Consider the following 13,791-nt stretch of genomic DNA (forward strand, 5'->3'; position numbering starts at 1 on the left):
CAAGCGGACGTTTCCATGAAATAGACAAGATGCTTTTTAATTATACCCCAACACATCAATGCTAAAGCATTTAATTTTACACAAAGATGGGGAGGAGGAAACCTTGAGGTGACGATCTTCCCATGGCAGCAAAACATCTCCTTTTGTTTCTACCTCCCAACGTTATCAGTAGTGACCTTAACAATGGAGTTCATACGGGTTTACCAAGTGGTTTACAGGTTTTTCTTACGCTTACCCATGGTTGGGTGTGATTAGAAGCAAATAAAATATTTTATCCCTATTTTCATCAAGAGGAATGGCTCCCACAGAGCTGCTTCCTTTGCTGAGGTCAAACAGCCAGACTTAAGAGAGAGCTTCCAACTCTGATTCCGGGCTCATTTTGAAAAAAGAAAAAGAAAAAAAAAAGAAACACTGAAGCAGCACGGGTTTTGCAGCCAGACTACCACGCGCTAACAATGTGAGTGGGGCAAGTCAGTTAACTTTGCTGAGCCTTAGATCCCCACGGGTAGAATGGGTGTGATTGTCACTACCCTTCAGTGTCCTTGGAAGGCTTAAATGAAGTCAGAGATTCTAACATGTACTTTATAACTTGGACTCAGGAGCCATACTCCCCAGGTAGGAGTCCCAGCTCCACCTCTTCACTAGCTGTGTGACCTAGTGTAAGTTACTAAACCTTCCTGAGTCAGTAAGATGGAGATAGTAATAGCACCTACCTCATAGGGTCGTTGTGAAGATACAAGAGTTAATGTAACCAAAAGCACTTAGAGTAGTGCCTGCCTTTTTGTAATCATTCTATAAGTGTGTGCTATGATTATGGTAGATGGTGATTATAATTGTTGTTATCTATATATTAAGTGCCTGGCACAAACAGTTGATCAAAAAAGATTAACTTTATTATGATTTCTTTTATATCTCTCTTCAAAGCACTTGCATTTTAAGGAGCCTGAAAGGAAAGTAAAAGTATTACAAGTCTGGTTTTTGGTTTAACTAAACAGATGTCAGTGGGGTCCTTTCGAAAATCTTATTCCTTCGGGGATTCAAAATTTAATCCTATACCACAGGACAGAGATTTTTTTAATGCTCCTTAGAGCAAGAGCAAATAAATGCTTGAGCCTCACTGCAGACCTTCGGAATCAGAAGTTCTGGAGATGGAACCCGTAAGTCGCTTTTCTTTTTTTCAGTGCCTAATGACATTTTTTAAAGACTTTCTTCTTAGAGTAGTTGTAGGTTAACAGCAAAATTGAGAGGAAGGTACAGAGGTTTCCCATACACCCCCTGTACCCCACACATGCACAGCCTCCCCATTATCAGCATCCCCCGCCAGAGGGGTGCACTGTTACAACCGATGAACCCACGTGGACACATCATAATCACCCAAAGTCCGTAGTTTACATTAGGGTTCACTCTTGGTGGTGTACATTCTGTGGGTTTAGACAAATGCGTAATTATGTGCATCCATCACAAAGGTATCCTACAGAGTATTTTCCCTGCCCTGAAAATCCTCTGTGCTCCGCCTCCCCTCCCCCAGCCCCTGGCAACCACTGATCTTTACACTGTCTTTGTAGTTGTGCTTTCAGTCTGTTTTAACAAGTGTCCCAGTGAATCCCCGACTTGCTAAGGTTTGAAAATACCAGATATATCCTCCTGCACCTTTGACCACCCTCTGTTCCTGGGGGTGTGGGAGGGGGGACGTGGTGGGTGGTTGACAAAGAATTGGGTACTCCATGTTTGACAGATGTTCCAGTCCAAGAAGCCCTAAGTGACTGAATTCAGCAGAAATCCAGGTAGTTCTGGAAGCAGAGTTGGGGTGGGGTGCGGGAAAGGAAAAGCAGTTTGAGAGCATGTGAGTCTGTTGATAGGTCTGGAACAGAACGTTTCGGGATGTTGGGTCCTCTGGAAAATGCTGATGTCATGTCTTGTGCCGTACTGCCCTGAGTGATGGGTAGGAGAAGAGAAATCTCTTGAATTTTTATGTGAGGTTAAAATGAGAAAAATTCATTTCAGCCTTCAGAAGTCAGAGCTATTGGTACAAAAGGTCACTGATGCCAATTGGCATTGCTGAGCTCAGAGCGGGAGTATTAAAATAGCAACTTTTTGTTTTTTAAGCACTGGTTGCACTATTTGGGCTTGACTCTTAGTCTTTTGCCATCCTGCTGCTCTGGGATCATAAGTAAAAAAGAAAAACACCAAGATGTTTCTCTTACCTTCTTCAGGGACAGGGATAGGTAGTTTTCCTCACCCTAAGGGTGATGTAATATTTGCAGTGAAGTAAGCAGAGCGATTCAATGATGACTCCATGGGAAAGTGATCGTTACTGCTTGTAGAGTGGAGGTGCCTGAGCGGTATGAATGATCGTGGCCATTTCAAGGGAAGCTAGCAAGTATTTACTGGGGACCTAGCCCTGTGCAAGATGTGGTTTGTTTGGGGTTCAACCTTGGTTGACAGGATTACTGAACCTTGGGAGAGGAAACCAGTCTCGGGGGGCGTGGTGGATTGGTTGTAAGATAAAATTTAGTTTGGTGCCGTATATACTGTGTTTGTGATGATAGAGTCGCATCCAAGTAGGTTTAAAACGTCTGAGAGTCATATGCATAGAGCCATTAGTTCCAGTATTAGAAGTCATTAGGAATGGATTGATTGTCTGCATAATTAAGGAAACCTAAGGATCAAGGATCAAACTTTTAGGGGCACTGCAATTATAACAAATAAAATATGAGGGGCTTCCCTGGTGGTACAGTGGTTGAGAGTCCGCCTGCCGATGCAGGGGACACGGGTTCGTGCCCCGGTCCGGTAGGATCCCACGTGCTGCGGAGCGGCTGGGCCCGTGAGCCGTGGCCGCTGAGCCTGCGCGTCCGGAGCCTGTGCTCCGCAACGGGAGAGACCACAGCAGTGAGAGGCCCGTGTACCAGAAAAAAATAAAAATAAATAAAAATAAATATGAGAAGTTAGTGAAGACATGAGAGACTATCAGAAAAGGTGGAAGTGGGCCCAGAACCATGTTCTATCATAGAAATCAAGAGGATACATTTTTTCAAGGAGATATGTTTTTTGACGTTAAAAGCAAGAAGAAGTAAAAAAAAAAAAAGCACGTGCGAAAGTGGAGATGGGTCTTGGATTTGCTAAGTGAAAATGACAACTCAAAAGGAATATTTTTTTTATAAAACAGATGATCTTTATTACATTCATTTAAGGCATGGTTTCTCAACCTCAGCACTAATGATATTTGGGGCTCGATAATTCTTCGTTATGAGCTGTCCTGTGCACTGCAGGATGTTTAGCAGCATCCCTGGCCTCTACCCGCTAGATGCCAGTAGTAACACCACCACCATCACCAGTTATGACAACCAAAAAATGTCTCCAGACAATGTCAGATGTCCCTGGTTGAGAACCACTGATTTAAGTATTTATTTAGCTCCTGCTGTGTACATGTTACTACATTAAACACTGCAAGGCATAAAAATATGTCACACTTTCACCCTTAAGAGGAATGCATTCTGATTTTCCTAAATTGAGTCATTCTGCTATTTCTCCTATTACGTTGGTTAAAAGTATTTATGTACACATGCACATTTATGTACACACACACACACACACACACGTATGTTATTCCTCCAAGATAACATTGTCAATTTAATTATGGATTAATATTAGAAAAGTAGTAAATTGGAAATATTGGTGTCCCAATGCTATGTGTTTTATCATAGATCAGTGAAGGAAATTTTGATTATGGACCCATGGCAAAACGAGTAAGCAGTTTTCAAATCAAACTTTTTATATTCCATTTGCATTTCTCTAATGATTAATGATGTTGAGCATTCTTTTGTGTGTTTGTTGGCAATCTGTATGTCTTCTTTGGAGAAATGTCTATTTAGGTCTTCTATATCACCTCACACCAGTCAGAATGGCCATCATCAAAAAAATCTACAAACAATGCTGGAGAGGGTGTGGAGAAAAGGGAACCCTCTTGCCCTGTTGGTGGGAATGTAAATTGATACAGCCACTATGGAGAACAGTATGGAGGTTCCTTAAAAAACTAAAACTAGAACTACCATACGACCCAGCAATCCCACCACTGGGCATATACCCTGAGAAAACCGTAATTCAAAAAGGGTCATGTTCACTGCAGCTCTATTTACAATAGCCAGGGCATGGAAGCACCCTAAGTGTCCTTGGACAGATGAATGGATAAAGAAGATGTGGCACATATATACAATGGAATATTACTCAGCCATAAAAAGGAACAAAATTGAGTTATTTGTAGTGAGGTGGATGGACCTAGAGTGTGTTCTACAGAGTGAAGTAAGTCAGAAAGAGAAAAACAAATACCATATGCTAACACGTATATATGGAATCTAAAAAAAATTTTTTAAAATAAAGGTCATGAAGGACCTAGGGGCAGGACGGGAATAAAGACGCAGATGTAGAGAATGGACTTGAGGATATGGGGAGGGGGAAGGGTAAGCTGTGACAAAGTGAGAGAGTGGCATGGACATATATACACTACCAAACATAAAATAGATAGCTAGTGGGAAGCAGCCGCATAGCACAGGGAGATCAGCTCGGTGCTTTGTGACCACCTAGAGGGGTGGGATAGGGAGGGTGGGAGGGAGGGAGGCGCAAGAGGGAAGAGATATGGGAACATATGTATATGTATAACTGATTCACTTTGTTATAAAGCAGAAACTAACACACCATTGTAAAGCAATTATACTCCAATAAAGATGTTTAAAAAATTTTTTTATATATTCCAAAGGCTCAAATTATTTTTTGCTCTCTCATTTCTTATGAAGACACTCTTCCTGATCCATAGGTATGTTACAGAACTTCTGATTTTTTAAAAAATGCAATGGTATCAATTATCCTTTGGTAGAAATTATAATTCTGTATATTGCAAGTGTTCTACCAAGTTTCTAAGTTCTTAATAAAAGAAAGATGGGGATTTTGGACTGTAATCTGACCTTAGGAACACTTATAGGAAAGATTACCACCGAAATAATTTCATGGCAAGAAGTGTCCTTGATGTTTGGAAAGTACTCTGTCCATTAAAAGAAGCAGCCTGTCATCTTTCCAAACCTAGCTTCCTCTTTGCTTAGGAACAAGAAAGGAAATCTAACCGCACTCTCCTGTTTTTGCTGCTTGTGACATTGAGCAAGGCCCCAACTACTGAGGCTAACGCTGAAATCCTTGTTGTCCCTGCAGACTGCATCATCTGCCATCAAAGGTGCTATTCAGCTGGGAATAGGATACACAGTGGGTAATCTCACCTCCAAGCCAGATCGAGATGTTCTCATGCAAGACTTCTATGTGGTGGAAAGTGTGTTCCTACCCAGGTAAGAACGTTGTTACTTGTGATGATTTCCATGCCAAGGAACCTTCGTTGTGACATCTCCATATTGAAGACTTTTCTACCAGTACAAGACTTTATTATCCATGCATGTGTACATCATGTACTGATGTTCACGTTAGACCTTTGGCTTGCCCAAAAGCAATCCAAATGATTATTACTTTCGGTTGCGTCAGGTGTCTTGCATTTGTATGTGGTGGTGGTAAATAGGGTTCATCCTTTGGGCCAGTTGTAATTAATTAGTTGTGATAATGCTTAGAAGACCCTATGGAGAAAGACTCTGAGATTCAGTGGGAAAGAGTACAGTAATCACAGAGTAATGTCTGCATAGGTTTAGAAAAAGAGGGCACCCAAGACACAGCACCTGGTGCCGAGCTTTTGCTAGCCCTAATTTAAAAGATGAGTTGGGGGATGCGCATTTGGGCCTCCTATCTGAGTACACTCATGTATCTCCTCTTTTAACTTTCCTCCAGAAAGCTTATGAGGATCCCCCTATTTTGATGCCATATTTGCAAAAACACCCAAGTTACCCATACATATCACGTCTAACTTTATTATACTGGGCGGGGGGAAATCAAACTAATAAGTCTGAGATGGATGGTAGGGATGGTTGCACAACAGTACGAACGGACATAATGCCACATAACTATGCATTTTAAAATGGTTAAGATGGTAAGCTTTATGTTATACATGCTTTACCAAAATAAATAAATAAATAATTTATAAGTCTAATACTAGCTTAACATAGGAAGAGAACTACTCATTATTAAATTGGAAATGTAGCTACTACAGACAGGACTTTTCAAAAAAATAAAAATAAAGATATTTGATTTGGGGGCTTGGGGCCAATTATATTTTCTTTGGGGCTATGAGGATTGACTTGTCATTTATTTAAAAATAACTGTTTCTCTCCAAAATAAGCCACTTTTATTATCAATTATTATTTGGCTTGAGTGAGAATGGTTGGACTGAAAGTTTTCCTCTCAGTGTTCTCGTTGTCTTATTTTTTAAAAAAACCTTCAGGGAGATGGTACTCACATTTATTTCTATGTCCAGGTGTCAACTGCCTAGAAATAAAACCTTTAGGTGAGGGTGTCCATGTAGCCACAACAGAGCCCATGGATAAAAGAAAGTCAGCTATGAACCCAGACAGCTTCATTTTGCTTTAAATGCTCTGGGCTGAAGAACAAAGTTGGTCTATGCAAGTTTTAAAGTTTGCTTCTCTAGGTTTCCCTAGCAGCCACAAGAACTAGTTTCCATGCAGAAAATGGACAACCCCAAGGCCTAAGATATAATCCTGTCTGCTCATGACACTGCTCTTCTTTCTATAGCTGGAAAATGTCCGTTGTGTTTGTTTTTAACAACCTATCATTCCAAAACAGTATGTATTAACTATTTTTTCTCTTTAAAGTCAGGAGGTTATGAGTTTATCTTAATCTTTTGGTATGTTCTGTTAGGCTCAAATTCCTGTGAATTAGGCTCAAATTCCTGTAAATGTGTTTCCACAATATTCTAATTCTCACGGTCTTCTAGGGCCTCTACCCAAATATTCCAACCTTATTTTTTTCTTCCACTGCAAAGAACAAGAGGAGCAGAGGCCTTTTGTAAGAGGCTGGCTGGCAGTGAGTTCAGGATGCTGGAGCAGTTACAGCTCAAGATGGGTGTACACAGAAGGGCAGGGTGCTGCATCCTGGCTGATCTTTTCTTCTCATAGTGTCCAATCAACAGAGCCAACCATTGATGGGGAACCACAGGAAGGCATGGCCCAAGCATACGGTCCCCAGGCCGGCAGCATCAGCATCATCTGGAACTTGTTAGAAATGCAGATTCTTGGGCTCCCCCCAGATCAACAAAATCAGATACTCTGGGTCTGGGACCCAGGAATCTGTTTTAACAGTTGCTCCAGGTGATTCTAAGCCCATAAAAGTTTGAGAACCACCGAGCTAGCACATTACTTCCCATTTTAGGGTGACAGTTGTTCTAGTTGATACCAAGTTTTGTTCTTGGAGCTCATAAAACCGTAAATGATTTTTTCTTTTTCTTTTTTTTTTTTTTTTTTTTTTTTTGCAGTATGTGGGCCTCTCACTGCTGTGGCCTCTCCTGTTACAGAGCACAGGCTCCGGATGCGCAGGCTCAGCGGCCATGGCTCACGGGCCCAGCCGCTCCACAGCATGTGGGATCTTCCCGGGCCGGGGCACGAACCCACGTCACCTGCATTGGCAGGCGGACTCTCAACCACTGCACCACCAGGGAAGCCCCCTAAATGATTTTCTAATTAATATCTTAAATATCAAAATTACATCTGTTTAGCAACTGAATTATACATGACACTGTATGAGATATGTACAACAAGGAGCACATAACTGAGGTCTTCATAGGCTCTTTTAGGCCCTTTGAGTGCCTTGATTCCTTTTGTTCACTGACAATTTTTCATAAGCATACTGCATCGTTATGATTAAGACAAGAATGAGATTTTTTTTCACCTTTTTATTCAGGAGTAAGAAACCAGAGTTGGACCTGGCTGGCTTCTGTATCTTTGACCTTAACTCTATATTCCAGCAGCAACAGCCACTGAATGGCACACATGTCACTGGTGAGGGGCACCTAACTGACCCTATTTAGAGGAGTCCATTGTCACATTTAAAATATATCATTTAAAGCATATATAGCTTTTAAATGTCCATATGACATTAAATGTTTGATTCAGGCAAAGATTTCTTTCAGCAGATACTGTATTGTTTGTTTAAAGAACATATGTGCTCCAGATGCATTTATATGAAGCAGAAGAAACTTACATGGGGTCTTGTCTCAGTTTCCTCATCTGGGATCAGTTTCTTCATTGGTTTAGCAAAGGGATTGGACCCAGTATTTCTCAATGGAGGTGCTATTGGCTTTTTTTGGATGAGTTAATTCTTTGTGCAAGACTGCACATTTGTCAGCCCCAGGCCATGCCAGTAACTGTAGCAATCAAAATGCCCCCCAAAGTGATGGATAAATTCAGTATCTTGATCATGGTGGTGGTTTCACTGGTATATGCATATGTGAAGATTAATAAACTTTATACTCTATTGTATGTCATTTATAACTCAGTAAAGGGGCCAAATAATGCTCCTTCCCTACCTACCCATATGCCTGTGGATGAGTAGAGAAAGGTGGGCAGGACTGGCCCTTGTTGAAGCAACTGAAACATTCTGAAGTCTCTGGTGGCTCTAAAATTCAATGCATTTATCTGGGTCATAGAACTAATTGATTAGGGTACCTTGAGATGTTTTAATTTACCACTGCTAGGAAGCTGCTGGTTCTGTTTCCCTTAGCAACAAAGTGCATTGTGTTATTTTTTTATTTCTTTATTTTAAAGTGGCTCAAAGTTATTTTCAGATATTATGTATTTGCACTACAGATTATTTCATTTTGTAGATAGAGAAAGCTCTGGACCTGTTTAAGACTTGAAGGATGATATAATACCCTTTTCAACTATCTGGTTCCATGATCTTCCAAGGTCACAGAGTAGATGAGTAAGAGAACCATGGCCATATCTTAATCTTTTGACCCCAAATTCTGTGCCATGATCAGAAACTCAGGGTTGCAGATAAATGTTCCCATGTAAATGGAATTAGGAAGAAAGAGGATGTTTTATAATGTTTCTACCATGTAAACCTGAACCTGAACTGGCAACAGGAGGCAAAGTTTATGTGCCAACTATGGACCAAGCATAGTTTTATTAATAATATTTATATAATATGCATTATTCAATTATTGTTATTACTTTCATCTTTACCATAAAAAAGCCATTTTATATATGAAGTGACCAAGGCCCTGGGATGTTAAGTGGCTTAACCCAAAGTGATAAACCAAAAAATGGTGAAGCCAGGATTTGAACTCCGGGGTGGCTGGCTCCAAAGTTTTGTTTCTCCCAACACTATGGTGATAAAGCACAGGGAGAGTATTTCTGCATTTTTGAATCAAAAAAAAATCTAGAATTATGAAACTAAATCTACCTGTGTGGCCCCTTGACAATCAGCTTGAATCCGTCCCTCTGCTCCCCTGCAGGAGACACCATCACTGCCTTCTCTGGAAAGCTGGCAATAAGAGTTTATATATCTTTCCATATTCAAGAATAATTATCTAACCAAAGACTTTGTAAAACTCTCCTGAATTTTCATCTCCTCACTTATGAAATGGAGTTTAGCTTGCTTTGAGGACCATTGCAAAGCACAGACTGCCCTTAGATTGATGGATGCTCTTTGGGATTTATTTGAATCTCCAGGGAATACCCTCAAAGAGAGGAGAGAATTCCACAGAACTACTGTAAGGGTGAAACATTATTCTAAATGACAAGCAAACATATATGTCAAAGGTCATATAAGTGTTGCCAGATATCAGTGCTAGACGTTATGGTTTTGACAGACTAGCCAACCACCTGCATTTTAAGTTTCACTGACATAAACTCATCCAAGAATCTGTCTGTACCAGGGGTCAGCACACTACAGCTCAAGAGAAAAAGCTGGCCCCCTGCCTCTTTTTTTAAATAAAGTTTACTTGTAACACAGCCTCGCCCATTCACTTACATATTGTCTATGGCTCCTTTTGCACTACGACAGCACAGTTGGGTAGTTGCAACAAGACTCTAAAAAGATTGCCAACCCCTGATCTATACAGACATCCCATACCGGGTTTTATATAGATGTGGATAGAACACAAAGCTGCCGGAATATTTTTCTCTGGATTAAATGAAAGGTGTGACTGTCACTGGACAAGCCAATAACACAAGGTCCCTTCCAGTCAAAACTTTTAAAATATTTGTTCAACATTTGTGTAGCGGGGATGCGGAAAAATGATTTTCTGTCAATAAAAATTATATATCTCTTTAACTCAAAAATGAAAGATTTATTGCACACACTGAATATTACATAACATTTTAACTTATTTGAAATTGCCTTGAAAACATAATTTCCCAGTGTGGTAATAACTACTTGAGAAGTTTAACATTTAGAGGATGAACAGCGATATCACATGTTCCCAGTAAATGACACCCCAGAATGCATTCTTTGGTTTTGGAATTTAAGCTGTCTTCAGCTACTGACTTTTAAAGACTGGCTGTCAGCTGATTCGCCTCAAAAGATGGTGCAGCCTCGTGTTTCACAAGGCGGCTCAGGGGTACCCATCACAGATGTGCTCAGCAGAAGGAGGTTGGCACCAGCAGGGGGGTATGTCTGTTATTTTCTTATGTTTGTTTTGTTTTTCCGTTCAAGAGCACTGTCTAATTTGGCAAGAGAGAGGACCAATTTCTGTTTCACAGGTTAAATAGTTATATGTGAAACCTGCGCGATCTCTACCTTGCCTGAGTTGGCAGAGGCAATTAATAATGCTTAAAGCTGCTTCTTCATACCCTGACTTACAAAGGTCTACTTTGAAGACTGGCTGCCACCACTAGTTTGTTACTGGTCTGTAGTGTCACTTGTCCAGTTGTATTGCACTTAAGTTTTCTTTGTCTCAGTATCACCATCTGTACATTAGGACAAAGGGCCCTTCACTGATCCTGCCTCATGGGAGGTGTGGTCATGTTTGCTGTGATGGTTAAATTTATGTGTCACCTTGACTGGCTAAGAGATGCCCATATAGCTGATAAGACATTATTTCTGGGTGTGTCTGTGAGGATGTTTCTAGAAGAAAGTAGCATTTAAATCAATAGACTGAGTAAAGAAAATCACCTCACCAATTTGGGTGGGCATCATCTAATTCGTTGAGGGCCTGAATAGAACAAAGAGGCGGGAAAAGGGCTAATTCACTCCCTGCTTGAGCTTGGACATCCATCTTCTCTTGCCCTGGGACATCAGCATTCCTGGTTCTTGGGCCTTCAGACTTGGACCAGGCCTTATACCATTGGCTTTCCTGGTTCTCAGACATTCGGGTTTGGACTGGAATTATACCACCAGCTCTCCTGGACCCCCAGCTTGCATATGGCAGATCATGGGACTTTTCAACCTCCATAATTGCATGAGCCGATCCCTCATGATAAATCTGTCACCTAGGAGTTGCTGACCCACTTGTTTTGCCAGGAGGCCACAAACCCACTAATTGTCGGTTACAGTTTGAAATCAAGGAAGCTCACCATATATAAAATGCTGCCTCTAAAACCTCAAAGCTCTGGGCCTCAGCTCCAAAACTGGACCCCTTGAGGGTCCTGGAGATGCTTACTCAGTTTCACACCTTTGCTTAGCACCACATCTCTCCACCCAGTGCCGCCAAAAATAGCGCTTGGCTATCAGGCTCTAAAATCACATACACAAAGCTGGGTGTTCACGGTACATACAGATGAGAACCTCAGCATGGCTAATCAAACTCAGCCTACCTGAGGCCCTCCTGGGGAAGTAATTGGGGTATTTGGGCAGGTGGTACCTGAAGCCTCTAACTGGATCCTGAAAAGGAAGACTAACCGGGGAACATTAAATTGAAGTTAAGGCAAAGCTGACTGCTTGTGACTTTTCCACTGCCCTGATGTGGATCTAATCTCCCCTCTTGTTTGTTCCTGACCAGCCTCGGTCAGTACTTTCCCTCCCTGGACTTTGATTTCCTTCTCTGCTAAATGGGAAATTCCAGACGGTGGCTAATGCTTCCTCAAGCTTCAGCGTTGTATAATCCTAAACATTTATTGCCGTTAAGAAATAACGTACTTTTGGACTTAAGACGAACACTAACTTTAAATTAAATGTAGTTGGATTAAAAATTGAACACTCCTCCGAAGAGTGAATATCAAAATGCCAGAGCTGATCCATAATCAAACTTTGCGTCTTGGTGAAATAAGGGAGAAAAGGACGAGATAGAGAAAAGTACAGTTTTTTAGTTGAAGTTTCTTCCTCCTCTGGTGGAGTTAACAAACCCTTTCTTTAATAATTTGATAGGACAGTACTGTGTGTTGGCTTACTTGTTTAGGTTCTTACTTGGCAAAAGCAAGTTGGAAATCCCATGTCGGCCTCCAGATTTTTATTGGTGAAATTTTACCAGCTCTTGGGATCCAAACATGTCAAACCCCTGGTGAAAACCTCACAGCTGAAATTTCCAAAGGCTCGATTTTATGCCAAGACAGGAAAGTGGAGTTTTATCCCCCAATCACTACATAAATGGATTGAAGAAACATAAGTCTTAAATTGTGAAGAAGTCTGCTCTTCAGCAGAGTCCGTTTTTGCTGGAGAAATCTAGGTGCTGGACAGTCTCCTGTTGGCTACCACCCAGGCTCCAGCAAGGAAAGCCTGCAGGAGTCTTTGGTGGACCTCTTCCACGGGCCAGCAGACTAACGCTGATTGCGGTTGTGTTACTGCCTTGGCTTAGCCTTTCGTGCGCGTGCAGAGGAGCCTCTGTGCTGGGCATCAGTGGACCAGCACCCACACTGGTACCCAGTAGGTCTGCCAGTGCCCAACCTGAGAAAATCAGGTTAGTGTCTGCTGGCTTATCCTCACTGCACCCGCTGTTTGGTGTTGCGCTTGTGCCCTATACCTCCTGACAAACTCCAGCTGGGGCCAACAGCCCATTAATTTGCATTTCCTGCAGTAGAACTTCATTCATGCCGAGTCGGTGTTTGTTACTCACTGGAGCAGCTTAATAAGCAGAAGCAAACCCTTCTGCTGTGTGGTACCCAGTGTGCAGAGCTTTGTTTTGGGGTTATGGCTTTTACCCCTAACTTAAAAAAAATTTTTTTAATGTTGTAAATGGTAATATATAGAAGGGTTAATCCTCATGATGCTTTTAGAAGAAATACTGTGAAAAGTGTCCCTTTCATTCCTGTGCCTTTATTACCTGTCTAACTCTGGTCACTGTTACTTGGGGTCTGTATATCCTTCAAGGATTTTTTGTGCAGATACATGCCAAAGATATATTTTTTGCTTTTGCATGCAAATGGTGGCATGCCATACACAGTATTCTGCATCAAGCTCCTTTCACTTAATCTGTCTCAGATCTCACCACCTCAGTACATAAGGCTCCTCGTTCTTTTTTAATAGCTGCGTGGTATTCCAGTGTGTGGCTGAACCATAATTACGTTGACTGGTTCCCTTCTGAGAGACATCTAAGTTGCTTCCAATCCTTTGTCCTTACAAACAGTGCCATAATGAATAACCAGGTACAAACATGTCATTTTGTACAAACAGCAGTTTATCTGTACTGTAAATTATAGCCATGCATTTGCTGAATCAAGAGTTATGTACATTTGTCATTTTGACAGGAGTTGTGAAAATGTCCTCCAAAGGAAAAGTATCAATTTACTTTCCCACTAATAGTGTCTCAGGGTACCAGTCTCCCTTGAGCTATATCAAAGTTTTAAATTTCTACCCATCTGAGAGAGAAAATGATATCTCGGTGACCGTTAATTTGCATTTATTCTATTATAAATGAGGTTGAACATCTTTTCATATGCATAAGCCATTTATACTTCCATTTCTGTGAAGTGCCTG

General features: G+C 41.2%; 1 protein-coding gene across 3 annotated transcripts in view; it reads left to right on the forward strand.

Annotated features, from left to right (window-relative positions):
* The window catches only part of PIP5K1B (phosphatidylinositol-4-phosphate 5-kinase type 1 beta), a 327,449-nt gene that overhangs the window by 159,160 nt on the left and 154,498 nt on the right, over nucleotides 1–13,791 (forward strand). For all 3 annotated transcript variants that reach the window (XM_089913283.1, XM_022573556.3, XM_022573557.3), the window contains exon 4: nucleotides 5,200–5,330. In XM_089913283.1, the coding sequence (XP_089769409.1) occupies nucleotides 5,200–5,330 (131 nt within the window). The remainder of the gene's footprint in view (nucleotides 1–5,199; nucleotides 5,331–13,791) is intronic.

This window comes from Delphinapterus leucas, chromosome 6 (genome assembly GCF_059928025.1).
Source record: "Delphinapterus leucas isolate spDelLeu-1000000601 "Yukka" chromosome 6, BTC_Dleu_Yukka2, whole genome shotgun sequence".
In the NCBI taxonomy this organism is placed as follows: Eukaryota; Metazoa; Chordata; class Mammalia; order Artiodactyla; family Monodontidae; genus Delphinapterus; species Delphinapterus leucas.